Here is a 21,020-nt window from a genome sequence, read left to right on the forward strand (position 1 = left end):
CGGATGAAATGAGAAAGCTTTTTTCTCTTGTACCATGTTTGCAACAAGCGAAACAGTTGTCTTAATTAGAGACATGGATGTACTGCTATAATTGTGCTGTAGAAAGAGTAACAAATACAATTTCAATCGAAACTGTCCTCTTACAACTTTTAGTTTGATGTTAGAAACTACCAAGGTGATGTGCACAAATGAGGTAAACATGGATGTTTAATCCCAGGTGTATTTAATAGGAGTAGAATGAAATCTGCTATTAATGTAATGAAACGCTAAACGCTTACTAATCGTAGAATTGGCTTTTGCATTCAGCCTCTGTGGGAAAGTTGCTGTTTGAAACTTCTCTTCATGTTTGAATTGTAATTACCATCAGTGCATAATTTTGGGCTCGTCTCCATTCCCATGAAAATCACTAGGATTTTTGCTATCTATTGCAAGGTTTGGGTTCCATATGTTATTGGAAATGCAATTTAGTGAACTAGCAAATGGAGTTTGAAATATGCTTTATATAAAGCAGATGAAGTGAAACCTGATAAACAGAGCTATTGTGAAGTACTGCATGGTCTGAAGAAACAGACTTGTTCTTGAGGCAGTCTTCCCCCCCCCCCCCCAACAACTGCCACGTGGTACTATCCAGTGTAAACAACTGACAATGAGAAAATAAAAGAACATATGTACTTTTTCGATTAAAAAAACAAGCATAAGTATGTATTTGTAGTGTCCATTGGTATAAATCCTTTCAAAGTTAGGCGAGTCTAGTGTAGTTCTCTTTCCTGACTCTCAGATTGGACTGTCTTTGAAGGTATGAGTGGTCTCCTGCAGTTAGTTCTGCTTCTGTTCGGAGCAAGAAGAGGCTAGCCTGGATGCAGCATGGAAAAGAAGGCAGTATTGTTTGGCAGGCTAGGCTGTGCTTTCAGTTGTATGGTAATTGTTAAAATTTCTCCATGTATCATGACAGAGAAGAAATTGAAGGCGGTTAAGATAATCTGAGATAGGTAGCGAAAGAGCATACATACTGCTAATGTTGAATTAGGTCAAGGAGGCAGAGCTGTAGGAAAGATTAGAAAAATGAGCGTAATGAAAATAATAGCTTAAATGGAATAATCTTTTCTAGCAGTATTCTCAGCAGCTGGTATAAGGGTAAAATTTACATATCGTAATCACAGACATCTATTGGGATGTAAGACGAGGTAGCTTTGACAAGCTTTTTAAGTTTCTAGGCTTACTGCATTTTGCAGTTCAAGAGAATTCTGCATCTAGAGTTCTGTCCTTGTGCTCTGTCATACTCAGAATTGCATGTTTTATTTGTTATTAAGCAAAGCTTTTCTTCTTAAAAGCATGTTTTGAATAGTTTAAAGCTGGTAGTACAAGGGAAGTGGAGGCTTCCTTTTTAAACAAGGGGAGGAGGACCAGACAACAGGTTATAGGTGCTGATAAAGAACACTTTCACGTTTATCAGTCCAGATAGGGTTGTATCAGTAATTGAGACTGAATGGATGAAATCACACTTATAAAGAAGTGATGCAAGGGATTTGGGCTTTTTGATTTTGGTGTCTGTATTTTTTTTAAATGATAAAACTGAAAAGTTGGGGTCTGTTGCAATCTGTGATGTTTTGTATGTAGAAACGCTAATATCCTGCAGGTGGCGATATCTGGTCATATAGGAAAACTGTCTACCCTTACAAAACAAATCGTTCTGTGTGGTTAGGTCATGAGACTATCTCTGTTTCCTGACCTAGTGGATTGACTCGGTAGTATGATACTTCATTCTACTTGCTAAATATCTTCCTCTGTCTTCTTTCAGCAGAAGTAGCAGTGTAAAAATAGTTGTATATTTTCTATTTTGACATGATCACAAATAAATGGAAAACCTACCCTTTCTGAGGTGTCTGTAAGCTCCTGGACTGCTATTCGGAAGGTAGGGACCATCTTTTTTTGGTAGTGAGTGTAATTATTTGGTTTCAGGAGCTGACTACAGATGAAATGTAGTCAGATGACTACATTGTAGATGAATGTTTTTCCCAGAAATCTTTAGGGGAAAACTGCATCCATTTTATGTCTTAGGAGCTGGGAATATTTGCATCTTTGGACTTAGTCCATTTTTTTTCTTCTCAGCTTCTATGTTGAGTGCGGTCAAAAGTACATTGTTACACACATATCTTTGGGAATTAACAACAGCTGCTTTCAGACAAAACATCCTCTTTACTGTTTAAAATGGATATTGTAGGATCTTCTGTTTTATTGAAGCCTTTCTTTCCAGATTCCAGTGAAAAGTCTGCTTTGCTCTCTTGTGTGAAGGATGGCCCTTCAGAGAGTCCCTGAGTTTGTAGGGCTAGCACTTGCTACTTAACAGTAACAAGGAAGTGCATCACACCAAAACATACATAACGACTTTCCTGCAGGGGACCGAGTGATCAATTTTAGTAAGCCTTGGAGAGTGAGACCACCAGAGAGGAGAATCTTAGGCTGTCTGTCCAGTCTGTATGCTGCTCACTCATAAGAGCCTGTGTGCATGGCAGACATGGAAAGAAGTTAACAACCTGAGAGGCGATGCTTTAGATGAACAAAATTAGAGTGTGAATGAGCCCTTGTTTCGTCTTGTTCGCATGTGTTGTGTTTTGTGCGTATCACCATGTATTGATACCAAAGGCAACCAAGAGTGAAGGCTGAAGGAATATTGACGTGTAGGCTTTATGTATTGGTTAAGATGTTGCTATCACAAGAAAGGTTAGAGAGGAGATATTTTTAGGACGGTCAGCTGTATAAGCTTTTGATGGACTTAGATCCATGGGAAGTTATGCAGACTTGGTACAAGACTTTTGTCAGTTCCCCAATTTCATGGAATTGCTCGTGCGCATTTGCACTGCGTTTTGCCAGTAACTGAAAATGCGTTCATCAGCTACTCTTCAGGGAGACCATATTAAGTGTAGAGACTGAAGGAGGAAAGGTGGTGACCGAAGGAAGAGAGAAGTGGTCAAAAATGAGGGAGAAGGGGCAGAGAAGCCAGAGCACAGGCAAGTTGAAGACGGCATGCTTACGGAAGAGAGTTAATGAGATCAGGCACAGATTAGATTTATCAGACACATTTCCTGAGGAAGCAAATATGATGGTCGTGTCTGTGATGGCAAGAACTTTCAGTTTAATGGTTAGTAATATGGCTTAGGAGTTTATGGTGAATGGAAGGTGGAGGCTGGTGGGTGTAACACATGAACACTATGTGCTACAAATAGCTGGAAGGGGGAGAGAGAGACAGAGTTGGCATCAGAATCTGGGAGGAAATCTCCTTTGATAGCTTTTATTTTTGCTATTTTCCAGGTCAGAGGATCACCACGCTTGATTTTGGACGCAGTGTGAGACTTCAGTCCCTATGCCCGTGAACCTTTGTTTTTGTGTGTATTGGTTTTTCCTCATGATCTCCATCAAACAGGTTTTCCAAAACAAGGTTTTTCATGTCTTATTAGGAGGGTGTTTTTTTGTAGCTTCTTGCCAAGCAGTGTGCCTACGTGCAAAAGCAGGCCCAGATCTTCCGAGTTTGCCCAGAAGGTTGTGGGCTTCCATTTGTGATCATTTCAAACGCTTTCTACTCTGGTATAGTCATGGTTCAGCAGTTTTTGTTTTATCAGGAGTTACAAGAGATGGTAAGACACTTGCAAAATAAGCACCTTTTTGTCCTTTCTGTCCCGTTCCTGCATTTGAGCTATGTAAAATGACTGCTTACTGTATTTCAAGTCTGTGCAAAAACATAGGCATTTGATGTATTTATTCCTTAAGTGATTGCAGTGATAAACATCCTCAGATCTGTCCAGTTAGAATTATACAGATCAGTAAATACTGATGCTGTTGTTAACCGTGTTACGCATGTGTGTTCAAGAATGCCTGTCCTCAGTGAAATCTGTTGGTGTTCCAGTCAATAGAGGAATTTTTCTGTCTGACCCTTGTATGTGAATATTGGTAGACAGAGTTGCTGAGAAAAAGACCCTTGGCCCCAGAGTGCCATTGCTGCTGTAGCTACTAGACTCATTCCCTACGCAATCAGATCCTACAAAGAGAGGAGCCTTGGTTGTCGTCATCTGTTGCTGGCCAGATGCTTAGCCATCTTCAGGCCTGAGGGAGGAAATAGTAGCAAGAAGTAAGGCTGGTTCACTTAACTTAATTACCACTTAGTTCTTGAACACTCAGTCTGTCAAAAACACAGAACAAAGACTAAACTTTGACTCCAGGGAAACCATGTTACGGACTTAGGTCACAGAGGCAGGGAAGGCTGTGGTCTTCCATCTTGTCTGTATGACAGAATGTCAAGGGAGGCATCTAGGGAGCTGGACGAAAGTGGTTGAGGAGGGATGTGTAAAGGTGGTCATCTTGCACTTGGTGTTTTATTTTGTCACAAACAAGTTAGTCTTATGGTACACTGGCACTAGTCTTATGGTACACTATGGTACACTGTGCTTAATAGGGTGGACACCAGATTCTATGCTGTGGTCATTCCTTGTGGTTTCACTAAATGTAGTGAAGTTGATTGAGGAGTAAGTTGGTCCACGCTGTGTGCGTGCATTAATCCAGTGTTGATTTTTAAGGATAAACACTTTCTTGTGCGTGTGAAACACAAGCGTTAGAAACATTCTGTCTATGCTGAAATAAATGATGCGGCCCAAGAAAAGTCTGATGAGCATCTGTATTGCTCTTAATGTAACCAAAATAATTCATTTGTACTGGATAATAATTGCCATGCAGTAATCTTATGTGTGACAATTGAATGTCCGTCCCTTACATTTCAGGTGATGCTACAGTGACCATTACTCACAGATATACGCCGAAGGAGCAGCTCAAGATTCACACTCAACTAGCTGACATTGTAATAGTAGCTGCAGGTAATATTAATTGTCCTTAATATTCCAATGACAGCGTTTAAAACTTGAGAAGATCGGTGTCTGTGTTGGTGACCCCACCAGCTATTTTACTTGTCTCACCGAACAATTGGTGTTCCATGCTTGCTAAGGGTGTTGCAGTGAGTAGGTTTTCTTCTTGTAAGAAGAGCAAGCAATTTGGCTGTTTGTTCTTGCCCTTTACGTTTGCAGACTCAAACTATTTCTCATCACATGTGACACCTTTCCCTTAGGGAGACTTCAGGGTGAACTCAAGATTGGGAACCACTCGGTGCATAGTTTATACAGGTATAATTATGTAAATTAAAACATTCTCTGTTCAATGCAAAAATCATGAGTCATTTAAATGTTGACAGGAGGGCTTCTCTAAATCAGCTGGAGGCTGCATTCATAAAACAATGACACGCTTCTTTTGCTGTTAGATTTAAGGGCAGTTCTGCTAAATTGAATGGTAATTTTAGAAACACATATGTTATGCCTCTCTTGATTGTTTGCACAATTACCATATAAAGAGGAAGAAGTGGTACTTACCCAAAGGAGGGGCTTTAAAAGATCGCTGTGTCGATGTTCTTAGAGGAACGTAGAGTGAAATACTTGCCGTTTGACTTTTCTATAACAAAGAAAAAAGTAAACTCTGTTCTTGAGCAAGCTCTGTTCTTAATTTGCTGTTACTATTAATAGAAATTTAAATCAACTTGTAAAAAAAACTTTGGAAAAATTTCTATGTCTCCTTGCAGCTCAGGACGTCCTCCTCCTCTCAGATGGCTTTGGAGGACCGCAGGCAAATTGTATCTTTGCTCTTCTGTCCTTTCTTCCTCCCTCTTCATCATCCTTACCACCAATTCTTGCTAACTTACTTTATAGATGAAGACAGATAGGTACATCTCTGAAGCTCATCGTTTGCTGTTTAAGTGAGATGTTGCTTTCTTTCAAGCCTTAAGTGCACTGTCTCTTTCTCATGCCAGGTCAGGAAGGAGAAACAGCTCAGTTCTCCCACAGTTGATTACTCGACTCTGGGTCTCGCCAGAAATCATACACTGCGAATAAAAAATAATAATGTGTTCGCTAACTGGGAATAAACTAGCAACTTCTATGAAAATTCACTGCTACTGATTTAATCATAGCTTCTGGCTTTGTGCTGAGCATAGTTTGATATTGGCTATGCTTGCAGTTAAAACTATTCAGTACCAGTTCAGCTGTGTGTGTTCTTGACATTTTTTCTTTGTGTTACCTGTAACAGAAGCATGATACGAGACTCATTACACAACATGAGATATACTTGGAATAATGAAAAAACCTAGGGCTAGATTGTGCAAAAAGTAGGCAGCCTTGCCCCACTGGGAGCTCGGGGGAGGGTTACACTTTGGGAGAGTGGAGTTCCTCCAGTTTCTCCTTGTTACGTGGGAATTGTGCACATTGTACCTTTGGGATAATGCTGGTCATTGCCAGGAAATGTGTGGGACCTGTTCAGTGAGGGTCACAAGGAAGGTAACTTCTACCCTACTGGGTAGAACAGCTGCTGTCATAGGCCACAATGTGACAAGTGCAAGTGGGAGAAAGCTGTGTGTGTGTGTCTGTGTGTATGTGTAAGAGAGAGGGTCCTGTTCTGCTCTTCCCATAAAATGCTTTTAGAAGAGCTGCCTGCAGCCTGGCCCCCAGTTTGGTGACTTGTTAAAATAAGCGTGTTCAGTCTGATGTGGTACTCTGTCTGAGGGGATTCTTTGTTAGCTTGTATTCAGGGCTCTCAAATGCTTCCCATCAGGCTGTTTGGTTTTACTTTTGAGTTTGAGAACGCTCATCTTCATACGTTGTCCCTCTCACTTGCCCCCAGCTTCTGCACCCCAGTTCCCAAGCTTTGTTGAGTGGTGTTATCTGTACAGTTTATTCCTTTCCCCCCTAATTGCCTCCCAACTCCTTGCATCACAAGTTTCAACAAGGCTGCTCCTGTCCAACCTAGCCTTCCCTAAATTCTGCTTCTTGGCTTCCAGCTGGACCTTCCTGAACTGTTTCGATGCCATGCAGTTTTTTGCATTTCTAGTCAAAGCATAACTTCCCTCTGAGCAATAAGCACACCCTGCACTTAGGATCCTACCGTGGCCTTGCCTTGTTGGTCCCAATCCCTGCCCACTCTCCTTGCCTATGCAGACATCCCGTGGGGGCTCCTCTGTCACTATCAGCCCAGGTCCATAGCAGAAAGGAAAGTGCAACTTTGCCTGTGGTGTTTGGGTAGCTACTGCAGTACTGCTGGAGTGGCGATGGAGGCAGTAGGTAGTCTTTGTCTAGTGAATTTGCTAGTGCTGTCACAGCTTTCCAGTCTGCCTTAGTTCAGAGAGAGGACTTGACTTCCTGCAAGGAGGGCAAGGAGAGGAAGGGCCGAGGGTCCCAAATGCCGGATGAAATTCTTCTGAGACTCCTTGCAGTGTCCCTGAGGGCGTGATCTGTGGCCCTCCTGTATGGGAACTGCAGATTTGCCAGACTATTCTATTAAGCCAGTGGCCGGTTAGTTTCCTCAGGAGTTTCCTATTTTACAGTCCTTGCACATAAGCTAGGATAATATATTTGTTCTTTTGAAGCATAGTTCAACTTTTTCTGCAGAAATTACTAATGGCAGATTTTCCCACATTCTACAATCAGTGCATTTTAGGAATAAGTGCTCTGACGCTTATCTCGTTCTACTTGGTATGTAAAGTAGGCTTAAGTAAATAGATCTGCTCATATGATTTGGGGGTTAGTTTATTTGTTGCTATTAAGTATTTGGCCTATTATCAAACCGTTTTACGAAGGGTGTAACCGTGTTAACTTCCGTTAATATGCTTCCATCCCTATCTCACACACATCATTTACCCCCATAAGACTAAAGCATTATCCAATTACCAGCCAGCTTGCAACTGATTGCATAAAAGTATGATGAAGTAGATGCAGCCAGATGTTATCAAATGGCATAGGAAGGAATTTGAGGTCGTGGCTTACTCGAGCGCAGTTTCCAGCTTGTGTCTTATGGGGGAGTGAGAAATGGAAAGCAAAGAGCATTCTTACATTGCCCATATCCAGATGATTAGCTGGCTGAAATCCAGCACTTTAAATGATGCCAAAGCCCTTGTACGCCAACACTTGTCTCAAAGAAAACCACAGAACCTCAAAAACATATGGATTTGCCTTTTTTCAATTTTTTTTTTTTCCCCTCAACCTGAGAGAAATTTCCTCTGACAGGGAGGGAGGAGTTTAGGTTCCCCCGTTATCTGCCCTCTAATAGCATATCTTCACTCCTCTCGAGGCGCAGAGATAGAGGATCACTCAAGAAGCAGGGCAAAATAAGTGACGGCAAGTTCCAACTTTAAAGTCAAGTTAGAGGTTGCATAGTAGGAAAGAAGTTTAGGAGGTCATTTAAAGTGGATATACAGAAAAGATTGCTGTTGCATTTATATGTTGGTGCATATGTAAGCACCTTGTATTCTTGGATCTCCAATAGCATGTAGTGACTTTGATCTCAAATACTATTTTGCCTTAAAGTTTGAGGAGATGCTTCCTTTGTTCTGTGTCGGTCCAGGAATGAACTTTCAGATATCTGGTCACAAGTCATACTGCTGTTTGTAAAGCACTACTGATATGTCTATTTTAGATTATTTTGCTACTGTAATTAAAACTACTGTTTGCAAAGAGGGTTCCTACTGATCTCTTATTCTTGAGGAACAAGGATTTTCTGTGCCTCAAGTGGAGCATGCCATAAAGCCATTACCTCTCACTTCAGCACGTCTGGAAAGCTAGATTAGAATGATCTTCAAAAAGTAAATATGTGGCACCGTATGCAATTTGAATTTGTGGCAGTGATCTTAAGGAAGTGGAAGGCTTTTATGGTCCAAGCCTAGTCTCTAAGAAAACAGTGTTTTGCTATCACTTTCAGTAGGACTCAGGTCAGATTCTGCATACAGTGAAGCTGTCGTTTTTTGTACTTAAGTGTTGTTTTAATAGCTAAATCATTCTTCTGGTGCTTTACCTTTTTGATGGGTACCTGAAATGTGCTGATTGGAAACATAAGGCCGTTAACTCACATTCTTTATCTGAAGTGTGTGAAGTGTCTTTTTAGGTCCTGACCATTGAACATTGTGGCATGAATGTCAGGATGCTTTGAGCTTAAATAAGGGTTGAATGGAGCTCTTCTACAGGGAGATGAAGAAATCTTTTCTGTACCTAAAAGCTGAGGAGGCTTGTTGCAGTACTTTGTTTTAGCTGAGGTCTCTTAATAGCAAAAGAGTCGCACCCCAGGACGCTGTATAGATATAGACCACGGAAAGCTGGTGAAGGTGTGTAGTGCTAAGGCCAGGCCCTCTTTGGTAAGCTTAGTGTCATAGGCGTACCCCTTATCACTCTTAATATTTAATTAATAGCTGAATGTGTTTCTTCAACCGAAGACAGTCTCACAGCATGCTCTTCTATAGCAGAAATTAATGTAGAAGAGCTTCAGCGTTCTCAGATTCAGTCTCAGGAACTGTTCTCCACCCTGAGCAGATTTTGGTAAACATGCTTGCTAAGTGGTGATGTCTTGGTTATATGAAGAGTGGAAGAGACAAAGCAGAGCATCTCCTGCATGTCAGTGGCATTTGAATCTAGGAGGTCTTCCCAGCTCTTCTTCCCTGTGGACATCATACAAAAATAGGGCAAGAAGGATCTTTTGAAATTCTATCCAGTCCATCCTAGTGCACAGAAAAGTGGACTGTCTGACGTTTTAGTCCATTCTACTTTCTAAGATCTCCAGGGATAGAGTCCTTATTCTTGCCCCAGGCTATACCTGCTCCAGTGTTCCATCTGTCTGTATGGTTGAAACGTTCTGCAGAGTGCCTGTGCAGCAAGGAAAATTGAAATCTTATTGTTTTGCATCCTGTCAATCGAGGACATGGAAGATGAATGGTTCCTTTCCTCTTTCCAGCAGTTTTTTATGTCCTTGAGGACTGTCACAAGATTAAAAAAAAGAGCTGATTCTTTGCCTTTTTTTCATTATAGTGCTTGGATTGTTCCTGTTGGTCTTCTATAGCTGATGTATCTGTCCACATCTCTAAGTCTGCCACCTACAGAAAAAATGCAGGGATCCCATGTGAGATCTTAAAATATTGAAGAGATTAGGATTTCAGCGTGATTTGCGATAGCATAATTGTATCTACTTACGTTCAGTTGGTGTTCTAATCCCCAATTCATTTTATGAAAAATTACTGTCTAACTGATTTTTTGCTATCTTGCCCTTGTGCAAGGTACGTATTTATATGTAAACATTGTATCTTGCCTTCATTCCTATTGAATTTCATCTTTTTTTTTGATGTTTTTCTTCTTTTTTGTCAGTGTCACTTGAAATCTAAGCTCACCTGCTTGAAGTACTTTCCAGCTTTGACTTTGCCACATTTAATAAGACTTTTCTGTATTCCATCTCATTAGTGACATAAGTTAATACCTGGCTCTTGTGGAACCCCCTCAACACGCATTTTCATTTTGATAATAAACCATTGGTGCCTATTATCCAGGTACAATTATCCTACAGGTTTTACATCAAGTACGTTTTCTTGGCTTTCTTACGTGGAAAAAGCTTTTACCTAAAGGCCGGCCCTCTCTCTCCCGTGTACAAAACCTGGTATTTGCAAAAAAGGAGAACGGCTTGGCTTGACATTGTTTATTATGGGTAAATCTGAGTTAGCCTTTTTTTTCCTCATTAGCTTTCTGATGCTTATAAAGCGCTCCGTATTACTTCCAAGAAGTGAAAATAAGCTGGTAGCGTAGATGAGGCTGTCTCATCAGCATTTGTTTTGCAGTGGTGATATTTCATGTAGTTTGTGCCCATAGTTCAAGTAACAGCCTCAGTTGTCACACATCTAACAAGTGTACAAGAAATCGGAAAAGCCAAGAAGAGTAACAGAAATCCAATGCAGATATTGAAATAGAGAAGAGTTTAAAAAATTATGTGGAAATAACATTGTACGTGACTTGCCTCAGCAGTTCTCAGTGCTTCTGGATTGCTGGAACACTGACAAGACTAACCATTTCTTGTGGATTACAACACATATTTATCACTCGGTTTTCTGTGGAAATGCTAAAAAGGTTAGCTAAAATGCTACTGCAAACCAGCAGCACGTCCTTTATCACGATTGTGTTTGACTATGGTTATGACTACAGGCCTGGCTGAAAATATTTACTCGTGTTAAATAATGTCAGCTTTTCTCTTGATGCTTGCAAACTGTGTAGAAGTGGAAAACTTATTTTCTACATATAGGAAAATTTCCCTTGAAAGAATCCTCTTTTCATGCATGCACACCAATCGCTATAATTTGGAACTGATGACCTAAGACTGTCTGGCCACACTGATCAAGTATGTCTTGATGGTTTCAGGTATCCCAAAGTTGATTACAACTGATATGGTTAAAGAAGGTGCAGCTGTGATTGATGTAGGCATCAACCACATCCATGATCCTCTTACAGGAAAGACCAAGTTAGTAGGGGATGTGGACTTTGAAGGTAAGTGAAACACCTCATGTATGAACCTGTTGAGTAAATGTACTCGGTTTGTCTCATTTGAAGTTGTTGGGTTGTTTGTTTGTTTTTTAATATTTATGTATCTGCTTTAAATAAATGATATTTTACTTAAGAGAGCAAGCGTTACTTTTAATTACACATCAGCTACCTTGAAAAGATGTAGATGGTGTCTGATAGAGAAGCTTCTCTATGTAATTGCTACCACCGCACTGCTATGTTTCCATACTCCATTGTGAATCAGTTTAGCGTCTCAAGAGTATGCTATAAAAATGATCTCTACTCTTTCACAAATGTAGAGTCTCCCACTGTTCATAGCAAGTATAATCATACCACAGTTTCTCATACATCATTTTAGGTTTTCGCTCTAACTTGTGTTTGAAACGTTAACTTCTGCTTCAGAAGTTTCCTTTATGCTAAGGTTTCATGTGGGTTGATCTTAAGCTCCTGAAAACCCTGGTCCAGGCAAGCCTGAGATAACAAGTCATGTTACATATTGATCTTTTTATGTTTAAAGTGCTGCAGAGCGAGTTCACGGTGTAACTTGATTAAATATCTCTGTTCTGGAGAAGCTGCAGACTGGAATAGCAGGATTGTTGCAATTGAAAATTAAAGCTTATTGGCAGAGTTGTGTGTGGGAAGCTTAGACAGCATTTACCTGCATTATTAATGGTTCTCAACAGTTCCTTATTTTGATAAGTATGAAAACTGCCCACACTTTTTTTTTTTATGGTTATTAAAATCTTGGCTGGCATACTGTCTCAAAGCTTGATTATATTCCAAATGTTTCTAGCCCACTGCATATACATGAAATTACATCACTTAATTCCTGCTTATTTTACTCATACATGATACCTGTCTAAGTCAGTGAAATTACCTGCACGAGTGTAGTTGAGTGATTGTCCCAGCATGTCTTTGGAAATGAATAACTGCAGGTTTAAAGTAGACCTCCAGTAGAAAAATATTTCTAAAATACAGGAAGAATTTCTGCTGTTGTCCTGCTTGTACAATCACAAGTATCAGGTGTGTACGCTATTCAGTTCTGAACTAAAATGAAATAGAAGGAATCTTCAGGATTTTTTTGTTCATTTTAGTAGATGTGAAAAACAAAATGTAACGTTCGGGAGCTTGGTTGTGGGGTGCATGTGGTTTTTTTTGTGGGTGGTGCGTGTGTTCTATTTTTTGGATGTTGTTGGTTTTTTTTTTTTTTTTTTTAATGTATGGCCTTCTGAATGTAATGTAGGTCTAAATTCAATGGCCAGGCCATGATTCAGAGTTTCAGCAATGCACTGAATGTGTCTCGTCATGTCTGCTGTGGGTTGTTCTCAGAATTTGACCTGGGGGGAGGGAAGATCCAAAAAAGAGGGAGGAACTTCAACTTGGATTATGCCTCTACAGTTCTATGTAGCGTTTTACTGTGCGTTGCCAAAGGGAAATTGTTGTTAGTTCATTAGTATCGGTGGAAGTTTCACTAAATCACTAGCAACAAAATTCCAATGTGTTACAGTTCTGAACACCAAAAAGTAAATCACCCTTGCCAATTACTTGACAAAGCAGTTATGAAAGGGAACCAGCTGGTACATTTGTGTACTAAATCATTATACCCTTTTGCGCCTTGTCATCATTGGACTAGGTTCATATTTAAGTCCAAGCGATGATTATTTTTGCAGGTTGAGGCCCGATATATAAATGGATGGCACGACACAGAACACCTGTTTAACACAATGCAGCCTTCCAATATCTGTTTTCCCGTAACTCCCTCCTATATGTAGAAAAATGTGTCGGGGGTGGTGGTGGGGAACAGGTTTAAATGAGCGGTCATAGGTTAGACTTATTTATGAGAAATAGATTAGTGTGGGTAACTTCACCAGGTGATCTGACTGAAAATCTCCCATAGTAGAAATACACTTTATTAGATGGGTAGCAACTGTTTTCGTTCAGTTATCATATCCTAGCAATACTTGAATATTGTTCTCTAGTCTCTAGGGGTGGATTTGAAACTGAAATACATTTTTTATATGTTAAAACAAGAGTTTTAATAGCATCTTTTTTGTTAATGTTGTCCATTCTTAAAATCAAGGTAAGGTTTTATTGCTTCAGCAGTTACCCGAGCTTAATTCCTACCACAGGCCAAGGGAATGTGATAGCTCTCCAAAATAAGTTTTGAAATCATGAAGTCAGTATTCTAAAATCTGCATTTGTTTGAATCATGTCCACTGCTGCTCTAGGCAACTGAGCTGCATACTTTCAGTCACAGCCGGAGAGCTTTCCCTTGATAGTGCGTGCCACACTGGGCTGGGGAGAGAGCCCTGGCATATGCTGGTCTGTATGTGCATGCACACTCAAGGCAAGCAGTACGCTTCAGCTATACTTTAAACTCCGCTGCGTGAGAAGGAGGATCAAGATTGCTCAGTTCACTTAATTAGGCTGTAACAAACACACTCGTGCACGTCACTCTTTTATAGTGGCTGAATTATTTGGCTTGTTAGTCATGGCATCCATGCACCTCTGTGCTTGTCAGGGTTAACCATTCATTCCAGGCAAAAATCCCATGCTGGACAGAAGTGCCTTTAAATACCATATTTGCCATTTTCCTTATGTCCTCCTTATTTTTCCACTTTAAACTATTTCCACTTTTTTTTTTTTTTTTTAAAAAGGGTATTTGTTGAGACTACATACATGTGGACTTCCAAGATACCTAAAAGTACAAGACAAAAAACATTGTGCATGTGAAAGTCAATTGTGAAGCACTGAGGTATCAGGTCTGATGCTGCTAGGATGCCTCAGACTGAATTTGCATCTCCTCATAAATAACCAGCACAGCATGTTGAGTGTACCCCTATTTATGTTGGGAATTTGCCGAAATGCGTGGTCCAGAGAAGAGTCCTATAACTTCTGGGAGCCGCAACAACTAGGATGAAGTGGCAGGGAGGAGAAGTGGTGTCATCCTTAGACTACTGCCAGCAAAAATTTGTTAAGTTACTTTCAGGCAACAAGTTTCAGTCACAGAAAGAAAGGCCATGTTTCTACAAACAGGATAATGCGTTGTGTGGGTGTACTTGGCCCTGTTTTATAGGATGTTTGTTGCCACAGCAATAAAGCTAAGGGGGGAGGAGAGCTAAACAGACCGGGAGAGTGAAATAAAGCAGTAAGTTACACAGAGCGTTTAACCTTAACAGCTTTATTAGGTGGAACACTGTTTCCAGGAGTGACTGGTAGAGCAGGGCGGTAATGTACCACACCGATGTAGTAGCTGACCTTTGTTACGGAGGTGCCTCTGTGGAGAGCTGCTTGCCTCTGCACTGCCTCTGCCGTGGTACCTGCCCAGTGGTTGTGGTATATACCTGCAAGGTGGCAGTGGCCATTTTCCAGGAGCTCTGGATTCACAGCTCCTTCTTGAGCTGTGCACCAAGAACCATCTCAAAGGTTTTCTGCAGTCTGATGGCAAAGTACACTGGCATCACCCATAAGCGATCCTACTAGTAGTTGATCAGGTTTAGAAGACTCGTAGAGATATGGTGACAGAGGCTTGTAATGCAGTGAGGAAGAATCTTCAGTGCTTTAACTCAAATTGCTACTGCAATTTTGACAGCTGATGAGGAACTTTCCCTAGGTGGTGGTGTTTGTTGCTGAATTGTGCCGTGCTCGTTATGGGATCCACATACCTTTCAGGCACAGGACAAAAATGTTGTCAGAAATAAGGTTCACTAATATTAAATGAAATTGAACTAGAAAGGCCCATAAAATTACGGTGTACAGAAATGTAATGTGGTTTCTTTTAAAGAGAAAGAGAGCTTTTGCTACCTAGACTTCTATGAATTTGATTCTTCTCATCTCCGACAAAGCAGATAGTAAAGCTGGTTTTCCAGGTTTAAGCCTTTTATTACATACCTATATAGAAAAAAAAAAAAGTCTTGAAATTTCATACCTGATGTAGTTACAGTATTAATGGAGTGTTTTATAAATGAAAATTCTTTGCCTTGTTGGTATTTGGGGCAACCTAGATAGTATAAAAGAGAGAGACTCTAGAGAACGATGCTACCAGGAGCAGAGAGAGGTTCCCAGTAATGAACAGCGGAAGAGGATATCTTGGCAAAATGACCGGTGTGGTCAAGGGTGATGGGCATGTATTAGGGATCTCCTTTTAATGAGGGATGATTGTGCATAACGAATGCAGGGAAACCAGGGAATTTGTGTATTGGATACTTTTAAGGAGAGAATGGACAAGAACTGCATATCACTACTGGACAGATCACCTCTACCAAAATGAATGTATTGATTTAATGAAAAACAAGGAAAATATTCTGTCCTGAACAGCTACAGGACTGACTACTGCAAAGGAATTTGGTAATTGTACAAGTTCCTTCAAGCATGTGCAGATGTACAATTGAAGAGAGAGACCGTGAATATTTTCTGAGCCAGCTTCTTAGTGGAAATGGTGCTGGTGCTGTACAGTTGCACCTTCTCTGCAGTCTGCAGGGCATAGAAATATTTAATCCAAGCTTTGTAACAACAGTTGCTTCCAAGGGCTGTTTGCTGCTGCCTTGCTTTGGTTGTGTTATCTTTCCAGGCTGTAGGTTTCTTTATAGGTCTTTGAATCCTTTCCAAACTATTTCTCTGTGCAGCTTATCCCGGCAGTGGTCATGAAAATACAATGATGATGTTTCAGCTGCTTTCGCTATTGCTGCATATTGTTGCTAAGCAAAAGTCAGAGGAAGCATTGCTTATTGTTATGCTCTGCTAACAAAAGAAGTTTTTTTGTTTTGCAAGTTCAGAAAGCTTTCTATTCATTCTGCATATTTTGAAATCCTAGCATGCTTCACTTTATTCTCGTGTAGACCACCTATTGCAACGGCTGGATGTTTGAGCCAAGGAGAGTTGTAAAAGAACAGTTAGCTAGATAGGAGGAATAGCTAGCTAAATAGGAACGCTGATTTTAGGTTGCAGCTGTCAGAACGCTAGACTGACTAATAGCGAACTGGTGGCAGCCAGGTCCTGGATTGAAAAGTCTAGGTACCTCTCCACAGAAGAGTGCTTTGTGCAGGTGTTTAAGGAAGTAGTCTTTGGTATCCTGAATTTCTGCTGCCTCTGCTTATTGTCCAAAAGCTATAGCACTGTCCCATTCACCTGTCTGTGCTAATTAGCTGAATGCAAAAGTAGCTGTTCTGCATAGCTTTCTGCTTCATTTTTGTTCCTGAGGTGTTTCCGTTGTCTGGTTTCTAGAGGTAGAAGCCGAGGGAAGCTTTTTTGCTTCCTGTTGGAGGAAAGTGCTGTAAGGATTAGAGTACTGGCCCGTATTTCCTTGTGTTTCATTTACAGCGCTTTTAAAATTACCTCAGTAAGAGCAAGAGGGGTAACAGTATCAAAAAGAAGGAACTGGGAGAAATTAGGGAGGTGTTTGCTGGTATGTGCATGCCGCAGGGCATAGTGAGGAAAAACCCCAGCATGTGTAGAGCAGAGCAGCCCAGCATGGGATTATCTGCTGGGACTGCTGAGCATATGATTAGCACTTATGCAGCGCTGCATGGATGCAGTGATTCCAAAGTAGCTTTACAGGGACTAATAAAGCTGTGTGGAAACAGTGCTTAGGCAGGAATTTTTCTGCATCGGTTAATGCAGATACACAAGACCGAGAACTAACTTCAGGTTGAGACTTGCCCTTAGTGTGATTAACCCTATTAGATGTCTGATGTCCTTAGCTTTAAAGGAACCTAGGAATGAAGGCTGTTCGCAAAGCAGTGGATCCTGTTTCTCAAGGAAATAATCTACATTTCATTTCTTCTGAAGAATCAAAGGAAGATTTTTAAGGTTCTAAAGATGCTGCAAAAAAGCAGCTCCTCCCCTGTAGGCACCTAATTTGTGTACTAACGTTTTCTGGATAGCTAGAAAAATGGCTGGGACAGCTATGTGCGTGTCCAGAAACTTGAGTTAAAGCTAAGGGCAAAGAAGCATTAGCAAGACCCTCTGGAGGAATTGATAGTGCAACACCTCATTTGCCATCATGAAATCTGTTACGTTTGAGTGTGATCTTAGGACTGTGCTTGGCCTATTACACTGCACGAAGAAAGGAAAATCTGTTTTTTTTTGCGGGCCAGATCATTCCCCCCCGCCTTTGCTTACTGGCATTCATTTTGGAGAGTTGCGTTCACCATATCCATATTTACTATTTTAGATGGAGATGCATCAGATGGTGTTTCCCCTACTTAGGTGCCCGTTGTTCATTTAAAAGTCTGGTCCCTAGATGACCTTTTGTGAATAAACTATCCAGGTGGTTGTATGCTAACTGATATAAAACATGGATTCCACCGCGCTGACTGACCCACGGTGATTTCCGTCATGATAGAGTATGGGTGGAGAAGTTTCCCAACAACTTGTGGAAACAGTATGCTGCATGTTTACTTCTGAGCACAGTTACTGGTAGTAGAGGCAATGAATGTTGTACATAATATTCGTTAGAAGGCTTTCTTTAAATAAGGCATGGTCCAGTTGTGGATTGCACCTCTTTTTAAGTAAGATAAGAGTAGTCTGAATAAGATCAGAGAAGCATGCAGTATTGCCATGGAAACAAACTTACTTTAATTTAAAATGCCTAAAATGTTTTAGTATGTTAATTATTATGGTTTTAACTTCAGATGTGGGTATATTTCAATAATTAAGACATTCACCTGGAAACTTGTAGTAACTATAATAATAACCGTAAACACCCATCTCAAATGGTAGGTAGTTCAAAATAATATAACTCATAAGAAGACAAATTATTTGCGTTTGAGAATATTAAGAATAACTGCCATGTGAAATGTTAATTCATTGTTAGCATTTAAATGTAAAAAAACCGCATGGCGATTTGTTTACCTTTCCAAATGTTTTAACAGCATATCTGGTGATACCAGTCAATTGGGTACTTAAAAACCCTCCCAGCTGTAATTACCAGCCCTCTTCAATGAGACTTAATCTTCTGCTGCTCAGTTCAGTAAGATACTTACTGTTAACTTCTGTGAATGCAGTTGCTAGGCCCCTTGGGAGTTTGGAGACGGCTTGTATTCCATTAATAACCTCTAGAATCTAATAATTGTTTTTGTCTAATAAAACAAAATCCAATTTTTCAAGTTCTCTTTTAATAGTTCTTTTTGTAAAACTAATTTATTCTCAACAGTAGAGCGCTACATCCATTCAAGATGAATACACTTAAAGCAACGACGAGAATCTTGTTTGTTCCAAAAATCAAGCTGCCTAATGTTCCAGCCATTGATAGCTTCTCACGGTCGGGTATAGGTTCAACTTTGTAGTTATTTCAGTGGAAAAATATGTGCTTGTGTCAGTTAAGCTTGCTCAGTTTTTTCCACTGTGTCTGTGTGCCCTTTTAAAAATGATATTTTGAAAATAGTAATGCGCAATGTAGGGTTCAGTTACATTGCAAATTTGCACCTGCCTCCCCCACTTCATTTCATACACTTTGTGGCAATAAGTGGGGCGAGTTTCTGGGAAATTATTTCCAAGCAACCAAAAAACCTCTCACAGTGGCACTCTAGAAGAAACTCTGTAGTAACCTGGTTGGTAATGTGCCATTCAGAATAACCTTTATTAGCCAATAACTGCTCATTACATTTTGTCATGTGATAAATTCCCAGCCAGTTACATGTAGCTCTTTTACAGTTAACCTGAAATTCCAGTCGATTACATTTTGCATAATAGATATGAATGTGAAATCAGGATTTATTGCTACATTATATTAATTCCTAGTACAAAGAAGATAATTTGACAGGTGTGACCTTAAATGATTTTCTCTCTCTCTCTTTTTTTTTTTTCTCTTTTTGCTTTTTTTTCTCCCCTACCCCACTCCCAACATGCCCTACATATTGATCTCTTAGTACTTTACGTGAGTATAAGTATACCCTTTGGATAGTCTGACATAGTTCATGTTTGGGGCTAAATTACTTCTTAAAAGTTTTCCTTGATTTGACCTTTCAGTAAGGTCTGTGCCTCCAGATCCAAATTCAGCATAGGCGTCCTAGTAACAAAGGTAAACTCTTGCAGTCAAAAGAAACTTTAAGTATTAAGGCCAGAAAAGATTTCTCTTAACTGGGGGCAAAGTTTCACTGTGGGCAAAGATGCAGTTGATATATCTCAGGGTAAAGGTTGTGTTCAAACCTGCATGGCTCAGAGGGCTTCCAGTGACAGGGTTTCCCTCTATGGTCTCGAGAGGGAAGGCCCCCAAACAGATTTGGAAGTGTAACTTCTTTTATTTGAAACTAAGGTTCTAGAAGGAAAAGATGCTGACTGAGTGAGATCTAGCCAGGCAAATAGACACAGCATTTTCTGAGGGAGCTGAATATTTATTACTGAAGGTCAAAATCAGAATTTTTCACTAGAATCTGATTTTCCTCAGGCAAAACTTTTGTTTTCTACTTCGTAGTCTGGACAAAGAGCAAAACACAAGTTAGCAAGGGAACTGTGCTTTTTCCCGCTACAGTTCTCCGCCTGCTTAATATCTTTGTTAGAGGCTGCAAGCCAGAGGGAGGAAAAGAGGCTGAAGAGGTGACTTATCTGTTGCTGATGCTGTGCGCCTAGTTTTGATAGTTACAGCAGTAGTTACCTGCTCTGAATACTGCTCTTCAGGAATACACACAGCTTTGGGGTTTGTCTTTTTACTTTCTGAATGAGATCCCCAGCTTTCATAGCTCTCCTGGATACCATAGGTGTGGTAGCCCAGTTGGCATATAGCGATGCAAGTCTGTATTGCCCCCTTACGACAGGCCTGCCTGTGTGTCGCTCAAGCATTCCTACAACCATCTAATTACCCCGATCAAGAAGTTGAAAATTCCCCTCACCAAAATAGTTCAGTGAATTAACTTTTGATCTGGCTGACCACAGGCTGTGTGAGCATTTGTGCTCCCATGAGGAAAGGATAGCTTTCTGCAAGTGGATCAGACTGTGAAACCATGCCCTGGAACTAAGCCACTGATGATAACATTCAAATGCGGAACACTACCTTGCAGCCCTGGTCCTGATTGTATCCTGAAACTGCTGTGGCTGCGATGCACTTTTTCTGTGTTCTTCAGCACTTTCCAACTCATAGTCCTTTATGCTTGTGGACAATTAGGCATACAGGGACAGCGGAAGGAGAAAAAAGTTTTTTGGAAATGTTCTCAGTCAATACCTTTTTCTCTTTTCTCTTAGAAGTGAAGAAGAAAGCTGGCTTTATCACTCCGGTGCCAGGAGGGGTAGGACCTATGACTGTTGCAATGCTTCTGAAGAACACACTCATAGTTGCTAAAAAACTCATTTACTAGAGCAAGCTGGCTACCTTGGAAGAAGAAACCAAGTTGTTCTATTTATTGATACACGAAACTTATTTTTTACTACAAAGATATTTATTTCTACATGGTATTTATTTTTTCATGTAAATATATTGAACCTGATGGTTTACAAAATGTTGAAATACTTTGTGTTACCTCCTATTGACTTATTGTGAGGAAAAATGATTTGGAGAATGCAGCCTTTGCAGATATGTTATTGTTGGTCAAGTATGTGTGTGAAAATGAAGAACAATGCATGATTTACAGATATACGTGTGTATCTGGGATGGGTGCAATATACAAAATTGCTTAAGCTCTTGGGACCCTCAGTGTCGAT

The 21,020-nt window shown here is 40.3% G+C and overlaps 1 protein-coding gene across 3 annotated transcripts in view; it reads left to right on the forward strand.

Annotated features, from left to right (window-relative positions):
• MTHFD2L (methylenetetrahydrofolate dehydrogenase (NADP+ dependent) 2 like) overlaps positions 1–20,818 on the forward strand; it is a 37,569-nt gene extending 16,751 nt beyond the window's left edge. For all 3 annotated transcript variants that reach the window (XM_068940932.1, XM_068940933.1, XM_009683849.2), the window contains 3 exons: positions 4,770–4,862; positions 11,247–11,372; positions 20,565–20,818. In XM_068940932.1, coding sequence (XP_068797033.1) covers positions 4,770–4,862; positions 11,247–11,372; positions 20,565–20,677 — 332 coding nt within the window. In that variant the 3' untranslated portion in view covers positions 20,678–20,818. The remainder of the gene's footprint in view (positions 1–4,769; positions 4,863–11,246; positions 11,373–20,564) is intronic.
• Positions 20,819–21,020: the final 202 nt, after the last annotated feature.

Source organism: Struthio camelus, chromosome 4 (assembly GCF_040807025.1).
Source record: "Struthio camelus isolate bStrCam1 chromosome 4, bStrCam1.hap1, whole genome shotgun sequence".
NCBI classification, from domain to species: domain Eukaryota; kingdom Metazoa; phylum Chordata; class Aves; order Struthioniformes; family Struthionidae; genus Struthio; species Struthio camelus.